General features: G+C 43.7%; 2 protein-coding genes across 4 annotated transcripts; both read left to right on the top strand.

Moving 5' to 3' along the window:
- The first annotated feature begins 7112 nt into the window (after positions 1 to 7112).
- Positions 7113 to 15163, top strand: fip1l1b (FIP1 like 1b (S. cerevisiae)). 2 transcript variants are annotated; one of them, XM_061680343.1, is made up of 16 exons: positions 7113 to 7371; positions 7710 to 7764; positions 8792 to 8858; positions 8952 to 9070; positions 9181 to 9245; positions 9348 to 9458; positions 9614 to 9744; positions 10033 to 10151; positions 10383 to 10436; positions 11107 to 11206; positions 11289 to 11445; positions 11555 to 11636; positions 13464 to 13516; positions 13609 to 13822; positions 14272 to 14418; positions 14638 to 15163. In XM_061680343.1, exons 1-16 carry the CDS (start codon positions 7290 to 7292, stop codon positions 14777 to 14779), a joined length of 1698 nt encoding a protein of 565 aa, XP_061536327.1. In that variant the 5' UTR covers positions 7113 to 7289; the 3' UTR covers positions 14780 to 15163. The 2 variants fall into 2 exon arrangements, with proteins under 2 accessions (XP_061536327.1, XP_061536326.1); XM_061680342.1 differs by having other exon boundaries at positions 14635 to 15163.
- A 2106-nt stretch (positions 15164 to 17269) lies between these two features.
- LOC133404602 (uncharacterized) lies at positions 17270 to 21462 on the top strand. Of its 2 annotated transcripts, XM_061680649.1 has the most exons (6): positions 17270 to 17453; positions 18423 to 18565; positions 18634 to 18695; positions 18797 to 18910; positions 19451 to 19549; positions 21227 to 21462. In XM_061680649.1, exons 1-6 carry the CDS (start codon positions 17340 to 17342, stop codon positions 21349 to 21351), a joined length of 657 nt encoding a protein of 218 aa, XP_061536633.1. In that variant the 5' UTR covers positions 17270 to 17339; the 3' UTR covers positions 21352 to 21462. The 2 variants fall into 2 exon arrangements, with proteins under 2 accessions (XP_061536633.1, XP_061536635.1); XM_061680651.1 differs by lacking the exon at positions 19451 to 19549.
- The last annotated feature ends 2596 nt before the right edge of the window (positions 21463 to 24058 follow it).

Genomic DNA, 24058 nt, shown 5'->3' with positions numbered 1-24058 from the left:
GCACATGCAGCACTGAGCCTCTCCTCCTCCTCTTGACTCTCCTCCCTCACTTGGGCGCCTCCTCCCAGTCCCGTATTGGCTGGAGGCGCGCCAAAAGCGGTAATCAGGAGGCACATTACTGGAAATTTACTTGACAATTTCCAGCCTGTACGCCTTGTTATGGAAATGTTGTCTTATGCTCATTTGTTTCGATGACTTAAATGTGTTAACTTGCCGCTGTGATGCTCAGAGCTCATTCTGTTGCCGATGGAAACACTTTCTGCTTTTACAAAGACAATTATGTTCAGTTGTGTAATTGTGGTTGTGGCTGCATCACACTGAAAGATATCGCTAGTAGGTTGCCGCTTTTGAACATGTTAACCAAAATACTAAAAACAGCTTAGAAACAAATATTTAGTTAGTTTACCTTTTAGTATTAGTTAGTATTGCTATGTTAATTTAGTTAAAACAACTGACTGACTTTTTGGAAATGTCAGTGCATTGGAAATGTGTTTTCCCTGTGACAGCTTTTATTTGTTTCCTCGAGGTTAGAAGTCGTGTCTATGACTGTACTCCAATACAAGAGCTGTATGAACATTTGCACTTACAAAGATAAGACATTTTCTATGCTTCGAGACGTATGAACTTAACAATAACAAAACGGCAGCGGTTTTAGAAACAACCCTGGTAATACATTTCAAAATTGAGCATTATTATAAGGACTTTGGAGGGTAATATTAATCGTAGTGTAGTGGAACATGCTGCTCCCTTTCATGCAGATGGCGTGGATTCGATTCCAGGCCGCTGCCAGTCCCAAACTCAGAGGATAATAATGGCTGCCTTGCATCAGGAACGGCATCCGGCATGGAAAACTGCGCCAAACACATCACACGTGTGTCTCGCTATTGCAATCCCGAATAGAAAAAAAGTCACTTTTTGAAAGATCAATTTTATACCGTTTTGCAAACCTTCGTTTCCTAATGGTGAAGGCTCGTGAGTTTCCCTGTTGATTTAATAGGAGTTAGAGTCAAGTCAGGCATGATTTGTTTGTATCTCCATTTAGTTTTAGTTTTTATCTGAAACAAAACAAATGCGGATGTTTCATTTTCGTTTGCCTTTTCGGTGGACAGCGACGCTATGCTTTCCTGCCTTCGGCTCATCGACGCTTCACTGATTCATCTGGCTTGAAAAAAAACAAAACAAATGCATACACAAGTCAAAGGAAGCTGCCCCACTTTTTTGTCCCACGTATTGTTTTCATGTGTGCTCACCGCAAGAGGTGAGTTCGTAATAACTAGCAGACGCGACCACGTGGAGCCTCTTGTTGCGACTTAATCACAAAGCAAACATGAGTCTCCTGGGCCAAATGAGGTTTTATCGATACGCCGAGCCTCCCGGCGGCGGCATGCAACAAGCGCTTCATTCACTCTACCATGTCTCTCTCTATATACAGAATGTGTGTTTATGTCTGTGCGTTATTTGTGTATAGAGAAACGTGTGCGAACAGTGCGACTGTTGTGTGTGTGTTTTTTTTCCTCGCACACGTGATGAATTTCTCAAAGCATCACCCTGTGGCCGTTTGTGCCTTTTTGTGCTCATGATAGGATTCTAAAAAGCAGACACAAAAAATAGATGATCACTATGTTGACATATTTCATGAGTGTTCTCAAAGGGCTTATTTAATTTTTGGTCAAACGACTCCACCCAGTTTAATGAAGTGGATGGACTAAATGCTCTTCATGCATCCGCTGTGATAACACAGTACTTCTGACAGATTGACAGTTTGGTGTGGGCAGGGCGACAATGGGATTATGGCGGTATAATTTTACGCGAGGGGAGTGGGGCTGGTGCAAGGGGTCATGGAGGTCAAAGTGAGCACTTTGCAGAAGCTAAGACCTCCTGTAGATACATTTCCCATTTTTTTCCACGAGCATCCATCTATCTATATCTGTCATTGCCATGGTGACCCCGAAACACCTAGCTAACATGTCATATCGTGTCGTGTTAGCGATAGCGCCGATGCTAATCCAAGTGTTCAGAATTGTTTTTCCGATGCGTGTGCACACTTGACACACACTAAAGGGAATGTTTTGTAAAATATATATTTTTAATGATGATACTTGAGGTTAGGTCTATATTTAGTTCGCGACATATAGGTCTTGGTGTGCTAGATAATCACTCATAAGGAAAACAGCAGGAGTCCTTACTCTGAAATGTAACAGTTTAAAGGTAAACACAGAAACTGTATATATTATGAAAGATTACCCTTTTAAAGGGATAGGCTGGAGCTCACCTGACCTAATGAGGATGCATGCAATTAAAAAAATGTTTTTTTTAAATGTCTTTGTCAGGTTCAAGACACCTAAAACACTTGTAAAAAATCAAGACAGACACAGAGGTAGTTCAGTTTTCAGACTTGCAAGGAGTAAACGCCCAAGAGTGTACTTAGTTACAGTCTCCAAACCTTTTTCTGAGTTCACTCTGCCGGATTCTCTCTTTTTATTACTTTAGGGCAGTTCCCTTGTTACATATGAGTTACAACTTCTAAAAGGTGGGGGCATACATGCTTGTTGATCAGCACATAACACTCTTTGTTGTGGTTGAGACAGTAGAAGAATTATATACTTCTTATCAAGACACAGAAAGACTCATCCTGTGGGAGAAAACTTTGCACGCAGTGATAAAGCATTTCTCTAACTAGAAGTAAGCAGAAAAGCACAACACATGACAACTTATTTACATTTTTCCATCAGTCTTGTATACAAATAGTTAGGTCTCTGCAGTGCTTGGCCAAATGAAATACGTTTTATCTGCCCATTTTTGAAAATGTGTCTACAAGCGTCTTTAATCCAGCCCACCGAACATTTAGATTATCAATTGAAAAAACATGAAAATGAATTACAATTTTAGTACTAAAATGCTGCTAAAGGCTGGTCGTGGTCCAACGGGAAGGCACCTGTTGAGTGATGTGCTTCCAAACACTGGCAAGGTGTCAAAGTACGACACACCTGAGCTGCGCATACGTCTCCGTGTGGATCATGACAGCTGCATGTTGTTCTTCGTCCATTTCCACTGAGTTCGCATGTCACTTGAGCGCTTTATTTGCCTCCGCCTATTTCATTATTCATAAGTGAGGTGAACATCTACAGCAGATCTGGGCTGACTCACTCTGACTTGGCACGCGCGCGTGTGCGTGTGTGTGTGTGTGTGTGTGTGTGTGTGTGTGTGTGTGAGTCACCCAGTGCTTTTAGACAGATGAGGACGGCTGCCTCGTGGAAGACAGCAGAGGTTTTATACTAGAAAAATAGCCACTTCGATTAGATTACGTCATGGCAAGCATTCCTCTCCAGATGCACGCCCCACCTCACTCTCTTTCACCTTCCTCTCTCCTCAAGTCTCTTTTTCCCTCCTCCCTGGACCCTTCTCTATACCCACTTGCGCGCACATACACACACAAACATGCTAACTGAATCACCTCCAAATGGAGTTCACACCCTCGGGCAGCCACGTGGCGTCTTCCAGAGAACACACACATTAAAAAAAAATAAAGATTTACGCACAAGTCATACCTCATGGTTTTGTGTTTCACTAACTGGCCAAGCTTTTATTATGATGTCATCCAACACTCTCCTGTCTGAATTTGATCTCTCCGTCTTCCTCTGCTTGGATACAGTTGGATGTTGCTTATTTATTTATTTAATTTTCCGTTCCGGACTCTGCAGAGTCACTTTATGGTGGAGTTGTAGTGTTTTCCGACCCTGTTATGACCCACTTAATAGACTTGACAAAGAGGAGCACCAGGTCAAAAAAAAAAAAAAGTGTCCTACTTGTTGTTTTGCAATGGAATCTCAAAAGTCACCTGAGCTCGTGTAACAAAGGAATTCACATTTTCTGGGTCATGTTCCCTCGGACAGTCACACATGACTTTTATGATGTCAACAGTTTGACCTGGAACAGATCGTTTCTATTTTCGGTTACTAGTCAGTGTTGCATACTCAACTGCAATCAATCAATCAATCAATCGATCTATCTATCTATTCTACAGGCAAATATTTGAGGTTATACGTTACGCTAAAAGTGGTTTTGCCCAGCATCCCGGAACAAATTAGAAGTTCCACTGTCTTTTACATTGACTATCTTAATTGTACATTTACATTATAGGCATATTCATTTTTCTAACCGCATTTCCAGCAGGAAACAAGCAGGCCCTAGTAAACTCAACAACAGATGGATCTTTGTAGTCCAAAACAAAAACGAGAAACTGCCGCGTTAAGACCACAGTGTTGAGACTACCATATGTGTAATCCAGGGAAATGATGTGGATTGACAACGTGCCAGGCAGGCTCGCGCGTATCTGAGTAAGCTATTATAAGCGTGTATAATTATACTGATAGCTCCGTGATCGTCCACTGTCTGGATAAACATGATTAGCATCGAGTTGTCTGTTAACCGCCCTAATCCACCGTAAGGAGAGAGGGATGGAGAGAAGGGCGCGGAAAGGAATGCCAAGATGGGGAAGCAGCGTGCGAAGTGTGGGAAAGGGATGGAATACAAGACAGGAAAGTGAGAAAGGGATGTTTGCTGGAAAAATAATAATGACAGTTGGTGTCTTCAGAGCCAGGGGTCGGGTTGTGTTACCGAGCTGTTACAATGTTGTTGTTGTCTTATTGTGCCTTATAGGTAGATTTGAAAGCGTCACACAAAATCAGCTCCACTTGCACACTCCTACAAGATCCAGAACCAGTGATTGATTGACTGACTTGTTTTTGCCAACCAATATTTTGTTAAACACGCTAACATTTAAGTGTTACCTGGTTCATGATTTTGGAGTGTTGAAATAACAAAATGTTATTGTGTGCAGCATAAGATAAAAATGTTACTGTATGAAAAGTTAACATTTTCATTTTTGAGTGAAAACAATGATTCTGAACCGCAGGACTGTTGCTACAGCTCTTTTGATTAGATTGTGTAGGTGTGCATAATGTGGTGTGGTGTATCATATTCTCACATCTGCAGTTTCCACTTCAGTGTAATGTTTCGTTGAGAATCATTAGATTGGGTAGAGTCATAATCGTGTTTTCTGTGCATTCCTCCCTTCTAAATGATCGCACGTCTATCATAAACCTTGCATTCACTTCATTTGTTTGTGGTTCTTCTACGCCATGATACAATATATTTACATGGGGGTCAAGAAGGGGGAGCACAGAAATATGAACGAGAACAAAAAGCAAGAAGAAATGAGAAAACAGAAAAGAAGAGATTGATGGATGAGAGTGGAGAGACGACAAGAATGAAATAAATGTAATTTGAGCGCTAATCAGTTTAGCTGGACGACCTTCCTTGCCCCTCCCTCCCTTCATTGTGTGTGTGCTCAGTGAACATAGATGCACACAGAATTGCACATTTAAGTTAATTCCGATGTGGCACACTATATCCACTGTGTGATAATGTTGCCTTTATGTTTATCATCTCAGAAGCACCGCATTAAAACATGTGGGAATGGTAACCATGTGCAGAATAATCACCACAGTGAAGATGTGCTAATACCTAAAGTGGTGGCAAAAGAAAACGAGAGAATGAGACAATCCACAGATTTCCAGTGTCAATTAGTGCCTCGCTAAAGTGGCTCCTCTTAACTGGTCACAAGCCATAAATGCATTTACAATGTGTGTTGCATTACTGGGGCGACTTCTGGTGCACAACACGACCGCAACAGCAAACACGTGAGACCGCTTTATTGTTGACAAGACTGAAACATGCTCCCAAAACACTGATGATGTTAACAAAGTCAAATATTAGAATTTTTTTTTTTTTTTTTTTTTTTTAAATGGAATCACAACTATTTTATACAACGGATCAGTGACAATCTTCAGAGATATGAAAAGTTATAGTCTGAAGGGTGTGTTCATTTTTTAAATGAATTAGATTAGTAGGAAAATAGGGGGGAAATTACAGCTGAGGCATCAAATTGTATGTGTTCTTGCTAAAGCAATATGCACAAAGGAGCAAACTTAACAGTTGTGTATGTATATAAATGGGCCGACCTCATTTGATTTTGACTCTGTATTAGCTCACCGTCAAGACAATGTAGCATCTTAAAATCATGCAGCAAGTCCAAAATGTCGGGACACACGTTAACTGTAACGCACAATGCAAAGTACCTCGCGAAACTAGCATCGATGTTGTGGGTTATAGCCCTTTAAGTCATGGATTTTTGAACACAAATGGTGCGCCAACACAATATACAAATATTCATAGGAATGTATTCTTTATCTTCTGCCCAAAACAACTAATATTATTGCAGTTTACTGAGCAGTTGTGACCTTCTTCTTCATTCTGAAACATAGAATTGATGGCTCAATACACCAGCGCACTGTAGCACCCCAGCTAACTGACGGGCCTACATGGCGGCCATGATGGGGAGGTTGACGTTCCCATCAAAGGCAACGCATGGACATTGAAATTAAGTCGGAACTTGCTTATTTTTCAACCAATTTTCATGTTTACTTTTTTGTGCTATAAATACATAATATTGTGGAGAAAAAGCAAAAAAAAAAAAAAAAAAACATTTAAAATGTACATGTGAAAGGTTACTACCAGTTCCCTTGTCGTAAGTGTAAAGCGTTGTACGCAACTGTATGCAGCACAATATACCGGCATCCTTGGTCTTTTGGTTTGTTTACTGTTCACACACATGGAATTCGCTGATGATTTTGACCCTCCTAGCTTAGCGTCAAAAGGGACGTGTCGTAGAACCTACCTATTGAACTCTGTGTACATATGTATCATACTGCCCCTGGTGGTCAAGGATGCACACCCAGAGAAACTGAACAACTGTTTGATTGTATACATTCTATTTATGTTATGTTTTACTGTATGTTTTTATGATTTGAGATAGAGGTATTTTGAGTTACAAAGGTGGCCACAAAAATAATTCAACTCGTAAGTCGCCAATTTACAAGTTTGCTGGGGGGATACTGGGCGTCCTTATCTCAACATTAAAGCACCACTATATTTCACTGCCAACAAAACGTTCAAGTAGAGCTTAACGCGTGTTAGCCGCTAGGGGCGCTGTCCTTTCTGACCTACACTCAGCCAGCAAGTCGTCGTTGAGCCTTTGCAGAGAGAGCGCCTTCGATCGCTTCCGGTTTCCTCCTGTGTCTCCTCAACGTTGGAGATGAATCGATGATAACTTAATTCCCCCCCTCACACTTGCGTCCCGACTAAAAGAATAAATCTTATGCGTGCAACTCCACAGCGAAGAATTGTTAACCTTCGCTCCAGTGACGCTGCTTTAAAGGTTTGCAAACATGTCTGCCGGCGACGAAGCGGACAAAACGGCCACCACGGATGCTAGCGCTGGAGACGAGGAGGAGGAATGGCTGTATGGAGGTAAAGAAAAATGACAATAAATCTGTTTTGTCCTCTAACATAAGCCCTCATGTCAGCCAGCGCGTTCATTTCGGTGATAATGACTAATTAATGCCGACCAGTAAAGCTATCAGTGCCATAATATTGGCAAAATACAGAGGCCTACCGGGACTTAGCTTAGCTTGGCTAACCAGACTTGGCTTCCGTGGCGAGTTTAGCTGCGTGACACCATTCCAAGCTTTTACCGCAGTTTCAGCAAATCTTCACTTGTGCATTTATGCTTCCAACGTTGAATATTCACTGTGACGTTTAATAGACCAGAGTTGGTTTGAGGTTGACTCTCGCTCATTTGTTTTCAGATGAAACAGAGAGCAAAGAAGAGGAGGAAGAAGCCAAACCGGCTGCTGCTGACAGGTAACGGGCCAAAAGGGGACTTCATATGTTCACAAAACGACGGAACACCCGCTGCTTGGTAAATTTAGGCCTTCCTCTCACTATCCATCCATCCATCCATCCACTTTCTATACTGCTGATCCTGTTCATCTTGTGGGTATCTTTTCTTCCTCATCTATGAATGACCGGGCCCATCTGGCCCAATATTAAATCATATGTGGCCATTGAGGACAAATATTACAACACCCCTGCACTACTCCATCTGCTCCACTCACCAGTGAAATGTTTCTTACCAAATCACAGGAGTCATCGGTTTATGCCAGAGTTCCGTCTCCCCGGCGGTGACATAAACTGATTTCTTTTTTTGCCATTTTATTTCCTCATTTCATTGACCCATTTCACAGCCTGAGGCTGAAATTTAGGACTCCTATTTGTTCACTCTTATTAATTATGGTAAATATCCCCATGCAATTTTAAAATGTAAAAACACAAAACATTTGTTCTATTTCTAAGAAGTAAAAATTTTACAACGCATTTTTTGTAACTTGAGTATTGTTGTGTAGTGTAAAGTGTTTTTATGTGCTCCCTTCTCTTATTTTCATTGCTTATTTAAGGATATCCCCCTTAGCTCATGGCGAGCTAAGGGGGATACAAGCCTGTAGTTTGTGGATGGCCGCATCACAAGCGCAGCAGCAAGTGATGGCGGCGTGTGGCCACTATGCTGCGTATCAAATCTGCTGGCTCTGCGTATTGGTGAAAATCTGGAAAGATCAGGAAAAAGTGACTTCAAAATCACCATAACTTACTGTTGAAATCACTATAAGTTATGGTGAATCGACTGTCACTTTACTAACGTCGGGCGGCTTTGCGTTAATTAAACGTTACTCCCGCTCAGATGAACACACTGACATATGTCGGCACTGTCGTAAACCAAGGAACCCAAGTGTTAATAACGACATAGAATACGCGGTGTCTCTCCTGGGAAGTTTTCTTCTTTAAAGACAGTTTACTCTTAAATATGAATTATAATGTTTCATTTCATCCCCAGTACTCCTGTTGAGGCCTCTACTGAGGAAGCTGCTGAACATGCCACAGGAAACGGCGTGGCGTCCGAGGTAGCCCACTCGTACGCTGATTGGTGACAGTGATTGTAGTACATCCAGATATCGTTCTGTTCCCCAAAAATAAAAATAAAAAAACCTTCTCAGTCACAGGCCACAGAGGACGCTGCAGGCGATGATGCAGAGAGTGACAGCGACAGCGATGACGACGACGACGACGTCCGTGTCACCATTGGAGACATTAAAACCGGCGCTCCACAATACACGTATGCTTTTGAAATACTGTTTACAAATGATTGTCTTTCAAATAAACTGTCTCAATACTTCTGGCTCTACTAATTTGATGCATGTTATTTGTTGTTGTTTTTTTCTCCAGACCATATGGTGCGCCACCCGTCAATCTCAACATTAAAACACCTGGCTCCAGACCTTATGGACAAGGTAGCCCTCTGTCCTATAGCGTGTCTATCTTTTTCCAGCTCTAACAACCTCAACATTGTTCACAGAAGGCCATACATGACTTTGTTCTTTGTCCATTTCTAGTTACGACAAAACTGAAAGGAGTTGATCTCGATGCTCCTGGTAACATAAATGGCGGCCCCGTGCTGGAAGTGGACATGGAGTCGTTTGAGGAGAAGCCCTGGAGGAAACCGGGTACATTTGCATGCACTCTTCTGTCGACGTAGTCAGGATTGAATTGTCAGGGTTTCATACTGGAGTCCAACAACCAATGTCTGCATTTACGTGTAGTAGTAATTGTAGTGTGGCTAAGTCTGACATCTCATCCAAATGCACGTGTGTGTGCGCAGGGGCGGATTTGTCCGACTACTTCAACTATGGCTTTAACGAAGACACGTGGAAGGCTTACTGTGAGAAACAGAAGCGATTGCGCATGGGCCTGGAGGTTTCCGCCGTAGGCTCGGTGACAAGTAAAATCACAGTAAGTTAGCACTGCTCTCATTTTGTCCAAGGTTACATTTAATCCTATTCTCAAATTAGCCTTTGGTGCTACAATAATCCCCCGCTATATCGCTGATTTTCCTTCTTTTTTTGGTAAGAAAAACATGTCTAGTGTGTATTTAATAGGGTATTTGTCTATCATGGAGTTCACTTACTGCAGGGGATTACAGCTGTATATCAAATTCCTTTTATTTGTCCTTTTGAGAAGGGAATGATTACAGTGCGTACAAAGTTAACGTGTTTTGTTTGCGTAAAAATTCCTTCCAAGGTCCAACAAGGCCGGACAGGCAACGACAAGGAGATACCCAGTCTTGCAGTTCACACTTCCAAATCTGATTTCCCCTCTCCGGTCAGCCTGTACAAGTCTTCCACCAGTCAGGTCACCAGGTAACCCGTATACTTTTAATTCTTAAGACATTTCAGTCTCCATGACGACAGAAAGGTAGAAGCCCTATTTAGTTTTCCGGTGGTGAAAAGGAGACATAAAGGGTGGACATCAAATGCATTAAACCTGAAAGCGATGTGTTCAGAATTAAAAAAAAAATGCATCTCAAACAAGACATCTTCCTGCATGTGTGCGTTGGTGTCTGTTACTCTCATTTCCTTTACCCCCTGTAGGATCTCCCCCCCTCAGTGGACTGGCCCGCCGATCCCGGATATGTCTTATTATACGTAAGTGGGCACGGCCTTCGTGAAAAAAGAATGGGGGGACTGGTGGGTTGTTCATGACCACCTAAAAAAATGTTGATAGTTGATGTAACATAAAGCCTAATTTGGAAGCTAAAAGTCGCAGGGATGAATAAGAATAACTTGCTCGTTATTTATGAGTTTTATGTTTTATGTCCTCAAGCAGTGTTGACTTGTTGCTCAGTTGTTGCAATAGCACAAGGTGAGATTCACAATATGGCCTAAGTGTTTTGAAAATGAGACATCCCCCTCACAGTCAAGAGGTTCAAGGTTCAAATCTCAGCTCTGGCCTTCCTCCCACATTCCAAAAATGTGCATGCTGGGATAAGTGAAGACTCTAAATTCTGTGAATATGAGTGTGAAAGTTTTTTTCCCTCTATCTGTGCCCTGCAATTGGCTGGCAACAAGTCTCGGGTGTATCCCCCACATCTTGCCCAAAGTCCGCAGGAAACTCTTAACGAGGACAAGCTTTATAGAAAATGCATGAATTAATGTTTTGAAAATGGCCCGACGAGTCACGATGTTTGCACATTGATGTTTTTGAAAAGGCTATGTTAAGAAAATTGTAGCCCCGGGGGGGAAGGGCATACAGCACGCTTAGTGCAACCACACTGTGAGCTCGATGAGTGATTGTGAGTTTTTGTTCTGTTCGTAGGAAGACGAGCGGTACCATCGATGTGATTGGCGGAGGGACCGCCACCATCAGCAGGGTCGAAGGGAGACGCAGGCACAACCTTGAGGGCAATAACATCCAGGTTCTCAAGAAGCATCCTGTCACACAAACAACTTACCGTTCTTACCCTTAAAAGTAAACTTTGTGTTTTTTGGGTCGTGCAGGTAATCTCTGAACGCTCCACATCAGACGGCGATTCCGCCCCCGCGAAGATGCCCGCCTTCTTTCCCCCCGGACCGCTGCCTCCAAACATCCCCCCGCCTCCTTTCCTCCCGCCTCCACCCAACGTCAGCTCGGCACCCCCGCTCATCCCGCCGCCCCGTGAGTTCAAAGCTATTTTTCACCACCAGTCAGCTTCATGCAGACGTCTCTCCTACAGAGCGTGAAGCCGAATGACGTTGTTTGAATTTCTTGTTTTTGTCCCTCTCAGGGTTGCCCATCACCGTTCCCCCGCCTGGGTTTCCTCCTCCGCCGAGTGGACCGCCGCCTTCAATCATTCCCACTATGGACAGGTAACACATGACAGCACCTGATATTTTTGCTGTAAAATGCAATATGAGCTTAAGCCATTTTTCCATTGGCAAAACCAGTTAATACCAGGTATCTAATCTCATTTCTGTGGTTCTTCAGGAAAGCAGACTGATTGTTTGTGTTCAATCAAAACAGCTGCATTTGCAAGCATCTTTTTTTTTTTTTATTATGGAAAACAATGATCCACATTTTTGCCTTTTTTCTGAAAAGTTAGTCTGAACCAGGAACTAAATCATCATCAGTTTCTGGGAAAAAAATAATAGTCAGTTGAATCTAATCGTTATTTGCAGCCGTAGTATGAATAACCTGTAAGCTTAAGAGGCATCAGAAGCATATAGCAAACCAGTAGCCCTTCATTCACATTAATCAGTACCCAAGAAGTTGCTCTCAGTTTAAAAAAGGTTGTTGAGTGGAACATAACTCCCTCTTGTCTAATATTGCTTAAATGTTGAATATTTGGTTTTGTATAATCATTTAAAAAAATACCAAATAAACAACCACAATCAGTTCATAAACAGAAATTGGAAAAAAAAATGATTTTGCAAAGAACTTCAATGTAAAAAATGTTACTCGATTAATTGATGGAAGGGCGGCACGGTGGACGACTGGTTAGAGCGTCAGCCTCACAGTTCTGAGGACCCGGGTTCAATCCCCGGCCCCGCCTGTGCGGAGTTTGCATGTTCTACCCGTGCCTACGTGGGTTTTCTCCGGGCACTCCGGTTTCTTATCACATCCCAAAAACATGCATGGTGGGTTAATTGAAAACTCTAAATTGCCCGTAGGTGTGAATGTGAGTGCGAATGGTTGTTTGTTTTCTATGTGCACTGCACTGGCGACCAGTTCAGGGTGTACCTTCAGCACGCCCGTGACCCGCGTGAGGATAAGCGGAATGGAAGATGAATTAATGAATAATTAATAGAATAGTTGATTTTTAAAATAGTCGATAGTGGCGGGTCAATCATCGTTTGATTTTGAGCGATTCCGATTTCTCGTTTTGATTCCGGTTCCAAACTATTCTCGAGTCCGCTTCTTTTCGGGGACTGGGTGAAAAAAGTTTGCATGATTTGATGTAAACGGTGTCCAAATTGTGGCCATGCACTTTCAGCATCTACTAAAATGAATATTTAATGCGGTTGCCTGCATCGTATGTACCACAGTGCTTACTTTCGACGCTGGGTGTCAAGGAAGGAGAAGTTTGTTCTTATCTCTCACTTCCTTGTTTTCAGCCAATCACACATCATTCTGTAGTGCCACTCTACACCCCAAAATCCAGGAAAAAAATCATTGCTTTTTTCCTTTATTACTAAGCTGTTGTTTAACTATACAACATATATAAATAAATATATTCTAGCGTCACATATTTTACCTACACTGATGGATTGGTTTATTGTGTTAAATACATTCAAGATGTTAAAGTACCCTTTGTCTTTGATTTTCCGTATGTGGCGCTTGGAAGACAAAGTTTGTACATCTCTGGTTTAAAAGAAGAAGCTAATCAGTAGTGATGCACCGAAATTTCGGCGACTGGGAAAAGAGCCCAAAAGAGCATTTTCGGTTTTGGACCAAAATACTTTTGTCACCGCAATAAAACAACCAAAGTAACGTCACAGGTTGTATGTTGACGGCCGACACGCGAGTGGGTGTAGCTCCCAGACAAACATTTACTAATAACAAGCAATGGCCTATACACTTTTGCTGACTCTCCAGCTGAACTGACTGGGATGTCACTACGTTAGGCTGGCGCGCTTGTTATGCGGAAGTGGAAAATCACACACACGGTGTTACCATCTCTTGCCTTTTCTCTGCAGCCATGGTGGCGGTTACGACGGGCGCTCTATTCCCCCGTATCCCTTCCCTCAAGGTAGGCAACTTGAAATCTCATTTTCTGCATCATTCATAGTTGTCTCATCAGCAGTAGACATTTAAACCCTCCCACGGCCGCTTGGTCTGCAGGGGCCTACCCTCCCCCCATGTCTGGAGGCGTGCCTACTTCCTGGCCCCCGTTGATGGATAACGCCAAACCGTGGGATTACTATTCCCGTCGGGACGACAAGCGAGACAAGGACAGAGAGCGGCCCCGAGAGAGGACGCATGAGCGTGAGCGTGAGAGAGAACGAGATCGGGAGCGGGAGCGAGATCACAGCCCCTCAGTCATCGGATACACCAGGTGAGAGCGAAATCTTCTAACTTGTAGTGCGCAGGACTAGACTTTAATTGGTGTGCACTCATTTTTTCAACATGAAATACTAGTGATGGAACGAATTTTCGGCCACTAAAAATGACCCAAAGGTGCATTTTCAAGATTCGGCCGAAATACTTTGGTCACCGAAATAAAACATGCTGCTGAACTTCTTTGTTTCTAAAAATAGGGACACTTCTCTAAAAGTCACTCTAAAGTCGTCTCTAAAATGTTCTAAGCCTGAAGGCAAACATAACTGATGTGGTCTGTGCTGAAAGCAAGTTTGACAACCCTACCTATCCCTTTATTTTGCATTTTGTCTACACTGTCATGACACTGTTTTTACTCAGTCGACTGATTGCACTTCATAGAAAATGTTGAGGGCCCCTCCCTGTCTAATATTTGCCCAACCGAGCAACGTCTCTGTCTTGCCACAGCGAGGAGGAGCGGTATCGTTACCGCGAGTACCAGGAGCGCGGTTACGCGGACCGTCATCGCGAGCGGGCGAGCCGCGAAAAGGAGGACCGACACCGGGAGAGGCGGCATCGGGAGAAAGACGAGGGACGCCACAAGTCGTCTCGCAGGTAAGCTGAAACTCAAAACCCCCCGCCCCTTCCCACCCACCGTCTGGTCTTGCAGCCGTGGCGTCACAGGGTCGCCTTTTAGCCTTGTCCTTTCTCCATTTCTCTCTCTTGATTTATTTTAGTTTTCCTTCCCCGTCTCACCTTTTGCACCCTTCAACTGTGCTGCTAACTTTGCACTTACTTTGCCTTCCACAGTGGTCTTCGTCTCTCCATTAGCAGCAGCAGCAGGAGGCGGCACGACAGCGAGGAGACCGACAGCCACCGGAGGCACAAGCACAAGAAGAGCAAGAGGAGCAAAGAGGGCAAAGAGGCCAGTGAGGACATGGGTGCAGACCAAGAGAACCAGGAGGCCATGGAGTGAGCGCCACCTCCTGTTTTTCTTTTTCCCTCTTTCTCTCTCTCCCTCTCCCTCTCCTGCCATCTGTCCGTCCTTCTGTTTGTCTAACCCACAAAAGATGAGAGAGAAAAATGGAAGCCCCCATGATGGATGCGTCCTGTCACTTTTCTCGACATCAATCTCCATTCGCCGCTCAATGCTGTTTTCCTTCCTTGCCGTCGCTTGCTTGGTTGCAGCAGAGGAGGTGGTGAAGGAGCAGCCATTTTGTATCTCTCCACCACTGGATGACCTCATTGCCTCGGCCTCCTCCCGACACGGTCCTTGTTTCCTTTGTTTTGTTTGTTATGATGATTCATGTTGTGTATGAAGACAGCCATTAGTTGCAGAGTTTGTCAACTTCGATTAAAAACACGTTTTTTGATAACTTGTCTCCTTGGATTAATTATCCATTGTGTTAGCAGTCACTCGTGGGTATGCCTCAAACTAGAAAGCTAAAATACATTTTTGTACATGAATAGGATGTTGTATATTAGTAGCGTTTCAGTGTTGCAAAATGGCATTATTGCTTCTCGTTAATCCATAGAGACAGTAAAAATCAATATGACCATAAAACAACTAAACAACAGAACAGATGTGAGTTTCAATGAATCAACAACTGTAAGTGAAAAGTGTAAACAGACAGTAAATATAAGCCAGTGCGCCAGTAGTGGGGTTTGGCATGCTTTTATTGTCGATCCCCAATATGTGTGAACGTACAGAGTGCTGAAATTTCTTTCCTGAGGCCCATAGTCTCAAAAACTCAAATAATACCAATACACAAAAAAAGGTGATACAATCCTTTCATCTCCATTCATGCATACACTGTTGTTTGAAGTGGTTATATTACATCCATCTGTCCATTTTATTTACCGCTTGTCCTCACACGGGTTGCTATCTTCGGGCGGGAGGCGGGGTACACCCTGAACTGGTCGCCATCCAATCACACGGCCATTCACACTCACAGTCACACCAACGGGCAATTTAGAGTCTTCAATCAACCTAGCACAGATGTTTTTGGGATGCGGGAGGAAAGCGGAGTTCCTGGCGAAAACCCACACAGGCACGGGGAGAACATGCAAACTCCACACGGGCGGGGCCGGGATTTGAATCCTGGTCCTCAAAACTGTGAGGCAGATGTCCTAACCAATCGTCCACCGTGCTGTCTGGTTATATTACATATATATGTAATTAGACCTCAGTATCGGTCTGACGTCCACAATACCCCACGTGTTTTTAGTTATTTTTGAAAAACAACTCTGTGAACATCTCCACAAGGTGGCATCAACAATTGGTGCCGTCATCTGCTTGCATAGACTGAGGAATACAGGAGAAACCCAAGAAGATGTGTTCTGGGATACTGAGGTCCTCTACAGTCACACTTGTATTTTCAATCATTAATGACATTCAATTATTTCCAGTTTTATTTTTCAGTTTTCAATATTGATCAGCATTTTTTTTTTGGGGGGGGGGGGTACCATTTAGTTTTATTTTTCCATTTAGAATCAAAGTTTTTCCCCATCATACTTTTTGACAGTCAAGGGCTGAACTCATGATTGATAGCTGCCTTATTCCATGTTGCCTTCGAGGAGCGTAGGTACTAAGAGTGCTCTTCCCCTTTTTCTCCACGCATATTTTAATGATTAGTGGTCTAAATCTCAGAACACTTGGAAAAGCTAAAATGGACATTGTGAAAACAAAACAGAATTTGATGGAAATTAACTTGTGAAGGAAAGAAAAACCTGTATTGAGTACAAATCCTTGTTTTTTCATTTATCTATATCTATCAATCTATATTTTCAAACAATACCTATGGCCTGCATGGATCATCATATTTGAATGACTAATTTTAAAGTACAGTTAGTAGTTTGCCCAATTTTGTCTCAGTGGAAGCTTTTTTTCTATCAGCGACCATTTCAGTTTTTAAAAAGAAATGGCTAAAGTTAGTACCAAAGTAAAATTTGAAAAAATAAAAATAAATGCATTGATGGAAACAAACTTAGTATAAAACACTGTGAGAATTTGTGATTTAAATGTTTGTTTGTTTTCTCCCAGCCCCTGTGAGCTTTTATTTGTTTTTAGAGTTGCGCAGTGGCCCGTAGGTTCTCTCCTCCTGCTGTGGTGCAACAGAGCAGATAGAGGACATATCAAACATAAACCCACAAGGGCCTTTTGTGTTAAAAGCAGAATTGCCGAATGAATGAATCAGTCAGTCTTCACTTAGCCATCACAAGTAGCTTCAGATCGTCTTATGAAGTCTTTCGAGCAGTGATGCAAAGCGCATGCACGTATCAAACTACTCTGTTACTTGATCCACACTCATCCACTAAGGTACTTTGGGGGTTTTTAGACCTAATGAGGATAATCGCCTCAACAAAGCTGCTCTGTAAAATGTCGATTAGATCGAGATTCCTTCCATTCCTCACACGGGTCAAAGTTCAAACACCCCCCCCCAAACACAAAACCCATCTGCTTGGTTCAGTTCGCTTCACTAACGTGCGCGGCTGGAAGAGTAAAAATCATTTTTCAAGAGCCGTCAGACGTGAAGATGAAGAGCGGCGGCGTTGTTGTTCTTTGGCTGGGTCTCGTCTCCGTGGGCTGCGCCGCTCCGCCGATGAGCTGTGAGACGCTGCTGACGCCGATAAGCATCAGCCACGAACAAGTAAGTGCAAGCCTGCCGTCTCATCTGCCTGTTGACCGTTCCGTTGATTCAAACCCAGGTCACTCCTGACACGCTTCTCGGTCGAGTACACAATTACAACTCGTCGTAATTACGGTTGACTCAGAGGGCCGTGAGACTGAAAACCATATACTGTTCATGTATAATCACCGCAATATATTATTACATCTACACAATTGCCCCTGCGTTTCATTGCTATGATTTGACAAACTGGATTTTAAAGCACAAGTCCTGGAAAATAGTAGCAAGCAAATGTTTCCGTATACAACAAAGTCTGGCCCGCCATATTATTTGATGTGGCCCACTAAAGCAGCAAGGTGTGTCTACTTCATATCTCTTTCTAAATGGATTTTCATAACTGGTTCAACATGCATTTATTTTCACCAAACATAAATTAGACAATAGCTGTGTACTAAAATATTTGCTTGCCGCTATTTTCCATGACTTCTAATCACAAAGAAAAAATCCATTTAGCAAGAAACATAATGTTCACATGCTTTGCTTTTGTGGGCCATAAAAAATGAGTTGGCAGGCCAGATCTGGCCCCCAGGCCTTGAGTTTGACACCCGTGAAATGAGGGCCAATACTGTACAAAAGCCGAATAAACATCTTCGGCCTTTATGAAGATTATCATTCTCAGTTTTGAGGTGATAATTGAACTATTATTCATGCTTAGTTGCGCTTAATTGTCTGCATGACAGCGAAAAAACAAAACAAACTATTCTGCTCTGTTTTTCCTAAAAAGAAAAGATTTGAGCTGTTGATGCTTTCTTTGAAATGTCATTAAATCTGTCCCCGTTTACACTAAACTAGGACAGACACTTTTCTTTTCTTTTCATTTGCCTACCTGTACTGAATGCGATGTAAACCGTAAACATTGTACCAAATTGCGATTTGTGGTGTGGCGTACACCCCGAGCACTTGGCCGTTCATGTTTGTTGTTGCACACAGATGTTGGGGCGCTGGCTGTACATCGGGGGGAGCTCGGACCTCCCGGGAAGTCGATCCCTGGGCCGTCTGCTCAACAGCATCTGGCTGGACATCAGCGCCACCACCGTCAGCAACGTGCTCGCCATCTTCCAGACGCAGAGGATGTAAGCGACGCGCTCAGCTGTGACGCAATCGCCGCCACAATGACAACAAAACCTATTTTTCTCCCCAGCTATGGCGAGTGTTCCGGCATAAAGTACAACGTGACGATGGAGAACAGCACGATGTTGATTGGTGAGCGGCCACGAGAAATGTTGGAAATGATCCACTTAGGGTTAGGGTCAGGTCCAGGCGTCTTTTCCAGGAGTTCCACGTGCGTGTCTGTGTTTTGCCAGAGCGTCCTTTCTACCTGAAGGAAGTGTACCTGCAGACAGACTGCTCAGACTGTCTGGTGGTCTACGAGGAAGTCAAATCCAGCCGAGACTCTTTTAGGAGTCTTCTGCTTTTCAGTAAGTTACACATAACACTCATCCGTCCCAAGAAGAGACCAGTTGCCTTGATTCAACCTCTGACCTTTACCATGACCTGGATGACTGACAAGCTACACAGACACTTGTTTGGCGGTTGACTATTGCTTCGCTAATTGTTGTTCGAATGTTACTTGGTTGTTGGTTGGTTGATTGTTGCTTTGCTGATTTTTGTTTGGGTCAGTTGTTACTTGGTTCATAGTTTGGTTGGTTGTTTTTGTTGTTTTGCTTTTTTTGGTGACAGCTGTTTGTTTCTTGGCTGATTGGTTATTGCTTGGTTGATTGTTGTCCGTTTAATGGACATTTGCAGCTTGACTATTAATTGCTACTTGGTTGTTACTTGGCAGATTGTTGTTTAGGTCATTTGTTGCGTGGTTAAGAGTTGTTTGGTTGGTAGTTGATTGGTTGCTTGTTTGTTGCCGCATTGTTGATTATTGCTTGGTTGTGTTAGTTGATTGTAGCCTCACTGGTGGTTGCTTAGTTAATGGCTTCTTGCTTGAAAGCCGTTTGGTTGATCTCCAGGCAGGCACCAGAGCGTCTCACCTGCTGACGTGGAGATGCTCAAGATGCAAGCAAAGTGTCTCCAGATGCCCTCCCCACTCATGATGGACCCAAGCTATGGTGAGAAGCCTCAGCTCACTTACACATTTAGTCACCGTTGTTTCATACAGCATTAACAACCCCAATTCCAATGGAGTTGGGACGTTGTGTTAAATATCAATAAAAACAGAATACAATGATTTTCAAATCATGCTCAAGGTATATTTAATTGAATACACTACAAAGACAAGATATTTAATGTTCAAACTGATCAACTTTATTGTTTTTAGCAAATAATCATTAACTTAGAATTTGATGGCTGCGACACGTTCCAAAAAAGCTGGGACAGGGTCATGTTTACCACTGTGTTACATCACCTTTTCTTTGAACAACATTCAATAAACATTTGGGAACTGAGGACGCTAATTGTTGAAGCTTTATTGGTGGAATTCTTTCCCGTTCTTGCTTGATGTGCCGCTTCAGCTGTTCAACAGTCCGGGGTCTCCGTTGTCCTATTTTACGCTTCATAATGCGCCCCACATTTTCAATGGGAGACAGGTCCGGACTGCAGCCAGGCCAGTCTCGTACCCGCACTCTTTTACTACGAAGCCACGCTGTTGTGACACGTGCAGAATGTGGTTCGGCATTGTCTTGCTGAAGTAAGCAGGGGCGTCCATGAAAAAGACGTTGCTTGGATGGCAGCATATGTTTCTCCAAAACCTGTATGTACCTTTCAGCACGAATGGTGCCTTCACAGATGTGTAAGTTACCCATGCCATTGGCACTAACACAGCCCCATACCGCCACAGAGGCTGGCTTTTGAACTTTGCGTCCATAACAGTTCGGATGGTTCTTTTATTCTTTGGCCCGGAGGACACGACGACCACAATTTCCCCCAAAAAATTTAAATGTGGACTCGTCAGACCACAGAACAGTTTTCCACTTTGCATCAGTCCATCTGAGATGAGCTCGGGCCCAGAGAAGCCGGCGGCGTTTCTGGGTGTTGTTGATAAATGGCATTTGCTTTGCATAGTAGAGTTTCAAGTTGCACTTACGGCTGTAGCGCCGAACTGTATTTACTGACTTTGGTTTTCTGAAGTGATCCTGAGCCCACGTGGTGATATCCTTTACACATTGATGTCGGTTTTTGACGCAGTGCCGCCTGTGGGATCGAAGGTCACGAAGATTCAATGTTGGTTTTCGGCCTTGCCGCTTACATGCAGTGATTTCTCCAGATTCTCTGAACCTTTTGATGAGACTACGGACCGTAGATGATGAAATCCCTAAATTCCTTGCAATTGTATGTTGAGGAACATTGTCCTCAAACTGTTGGACTATTTTCTCACGCACTTGTTCACAAAGAGGTGAACCTCGCCCCATCTTTGCTTGTGAATGACTGACCAATTCTACCCAATCATGGCAGCCACCTGTTCCCAATGAGCCTGTTCACCTGTGGGATGTTCCAAACAGGTGTTTGATGAGCATTCCTCAACTTTCTCAGTTTTTTTGCCACCTGTCCCATCTTTTTTGGAACGTGTTGCAGCCATAAAATTCTAAATTCATGATTATTTGCTAAAAACAATCAAGTTGATCAGTTTGAACATTAAATATCTTGTCTTTGTAGCGTATTCAATTAAATATAGGTTGAACATGATTTTCAAATCATTGTATCCTATTTTTATTTATGTTTAACACAACGTCCCAACTTCATTGGAATTGGGGTTGTACATATATTAGTGTTATGTTTAATGTACACAGAAGTGTGCCCGGACAACATCGCGAGCACGGACGGAATCGCCGCCTTCAACTCCTTGTTAGAGGCCAAGATGGGACAGCGGGTTGCGACGCTCCTGGACAAACTATTTGACTTGTTTATCAACTGATTGAACTTGTGTGGAGAAACGCTGTTACTATTTTCTTCTACGCATGCAACTGCTAACATAAGCCTACAAATCAAACCTATTGCAAGTGTGTTCCGATGATTTGCTGTTAAAGTTCACTCACAAAACAACACGTGTGTCTTTTCCTTTCTTGACACTTGCACATGGGAGTACTGCTTGGATTAGAGTTGGGAAAACTTTTTTGCTTTTTTAAACGTACAGATGGGCCACATTATTTGCAGATGAGGTAAAAAAAAAAACAACAATATTTTTTAAAGTTAAAATATGTAAACTTGCTGTATGTGCTGCGATGTCAGTCTAATCTGCCCGTGGCCTTCAGAATCAGGTAGTGCCGACCGACGCAAGTTCTAACTGTTAGCAACTATTTCTTTCACCAATTTTAAATCACCTCAGCATTTTTTCATCCTCTGATTGGTTGGCCAGAGCAAAACTTGTATCAGCCACCTTTGACTGGCAAAACGTCTTTAGCGACCCGCATAAAGAAAACATTTGAGAATTAGTGTCGCTGGTGAGTAGGATGACCATCCATCCATGCATCCATCCATTTCCTTTTCCCGCTTCTCCTCAGTAGGGTCGCGGGCGTGCCGGAGCCTATCCCAGCTATCGTCGGGCAGGAGGCGGGGTACACCCTGAACTGGTCGCCGGCCAATCGCAGGGCACATAGAAACAAACAACCATTCGCACTCACAGTCACGCCTACGGGCAATTTAGAGTCTCCAATTAATGCATGTTTTTGGGATGTGGGAGGAAACCGGAGTGCCCGGAGAAAACCCACGGAGGCACGGGGAGAACATGCGAACTCCACACAGGCGGGGCCGGGGATTGAACCCCGGTCCTAAGAACTAGTGAGGCGGCTGTGCTAACCAGTCGCTCATCGTGCCGACTTGAGTAGGATGTATTTTACTTAAATGTTTCCTGTTTTTGTGATGTCATGAATTAAATATGGATTCTGAACTGCTCCAGATGATTGCATGCTGTTATATCGTTTGGCTTTTATTGATGATGTAATACCGTGTGGCGTAAGTCCCCACTGAAGGCCCGGGTGCCAACGCTTGGGCCCACCGTCGCCTCAACCTTCCCCTCCATCTCAAAACATGCTTCAAAACGTGTAAACAAATGCTTGAACTTTGATACGCTCGATCCCTGCGCTCGATCGAGCCGGGAGCAGTCGGACTCATCGTTCCGGCCAGAGCGGGTCCGAGATCTTCACGCAGGCGGACGATGTTCTTCTTAATCCTCGCCGCCGCGCTACTGCCCGCGGGCCTCTCGGCTCCCGTGGCCGACTGCGACACGTTGACCCGGCGGGTGCAAATCCGAGGACGCGACCAGGTCAGATGCTCCCCTCGTCGAGTCCGCGCGTGCGATACCTTGTGTGCAAGTGACGTTTCGGCCGTGTGCTGCAGTTCTTGGGCGTGTGGACGTATGCGGCAGAAAGTACCAACATGCCAGGATCCAAAGTCCTCACCAAGATCTTTGTGGACAACGTGTGGGGGAAGATCTACCCGGCCAATGAGAGCGACTCCTTCTTTGTGTTTCAAGTTCAAAAAATGTACGGCTGGTGTTTGGGTTCACATTGTGAATAACCTACATAGACGCTCAGTGTGTTTTATCATGAACTATTGTATTTTTTGAAAAGGTTTGGCCGCTGCTACAGTGTCACTTCTAAGTTGACCTTGGTCAACAACACTCTCCACATGGGTGAGCTGTCAACATTCACGTCCATGCTGCAACCTCCTGCTCCTTTTGGGGGACTTTGCGCTCACAAAAAGAGCAAGCAAACGTTTGTGTTTTGTGTGTTTGTATTAGAGCATCCCATTTCCGCGACTGAGGTTCTCATTACGACCAGCTGCCCGGACTGCATCCTTCTTCTGTCCAATTACACCCTTGGAGAAAGCGTGTACAGGGGCATACAGCTTCTGAGTAAGACTTGGAACAGCGTCGCTTGCTGGATGCTTCGCTAACCTCAGGCCCACCGATTCCAAATTTGAGTCCCAATTTCACAGATGTAACAGCCAATCCAAAATTCGCGTGCTTTCACACAGGGAAAAAAAAAAGTTTCTGGCTTTTAGGCATTAGCGAGAGCGGCCACCACTTACACCATACTGTATTTATATTGTTTTCCGATACCAATCATGATGAAAGTCGACCTTTTGCTTGTGTTTATCAGCCAGGAGAGCCAAGGTGACAACTGCTGAGATGGACGAGTTTAAGAGGCAGGTGGCATGTCTGGACTTACCTTCGCCCGCTATCCTGGACGCAGACAAAGGTGAGGACATTTGACTTTGCCATGAATGTCATCTGACGGCCTTTCGCGAGGCCACGTCCCCCAAACACAGACTATCCAATCGCAGCGCGGCACACGACTGCCGTTCAATACTTTCCTGAGCCTTTCGTTGAGTGACGCATTTCAGGACTTACATGTTTATGCCCGTTAAAATGGAATTACAGACACTGTTAGCTTTCAATCTGCTACTACTGTAGGTTTTAAATCACATTCCATTCTATTCATTTGTACTTTTTTTTTTGCCAGGTTTTTGTTCAGACGGATCAGCTTCAAAAGACACCGAGACCACTGATCTGACCTCCGTGCTCAGTCAAGCCGACCCGGAGTACATGAAACTTTTGGACAATCTGCTCAGCAGTCAAGGCGGAATAAAAACACTTCTGAATTTTATTGCCAGCTAAAAAA

Source organism: Phycodurus eques, chromosome 6, assembly GCF_024500275.1.
Source record: "Phycodurus eques isolate BA_2022a chromosome 6, UOR_Pequ_1.1, whole genome shotgun sequence".
NCBI lineage: Eukaryota > Metazoa > Chordata > Actinopteri > Syngnathiformes > Syngnathidae > Phycodurus > Phycodurus eques.
The sequence above is the reverse complement of the archived record's forward strand: the minus strand, read 5'-3'. Positions and strand labels throughout refer to the sequence as shown.

Bases quoted from the DNA above. Each gene is read 5' to 3' on its own strand.
- fip1l1b (XM_061680342.1), top strand. From the start codon at position 7,290: ATGTCTGCCGGCGACGAAGCGGACAAAACGGCCACCACGGATGCTAGC. The intron at 9,745-10,032 runs GTAAGTTAGCAC...ATTCCTTCCAAG, and splicing joins CGGTGACAAGTAAAATCACA to GTCCAACAAGGCCGGACAGG. The intron at 13,517-13,608 runs GTAGGCAACTTG...CTTGGTCTGCAG, and splicing joins CCCGTATCCCTTCCCTCAAG to GGGCCTACCCTCCCCCCATG.
- LOC133404602 (XM_061680649.1), top strand. From the start codon at position 17,340: ATGAAGAGCGGCGGCGTTGTTGTTCTTTGGCTGGGTCTCGTCTCCGTG. The intron at 17,454-18,422 runs GTAAGTGCAAGC...TGTTGCACACAG, and splicing joins TAAGCATCAGCCACGAACAA to ATGTTGGGGCGCTGGCTGTA. The intron at 18,696-18,796 runs GTGAGCGGCCAC...GTGTTTTGCCAG, and splicing joins GAACAGCACGATGTTGATTG to AGCGTCCTTTCTACCTGAAG.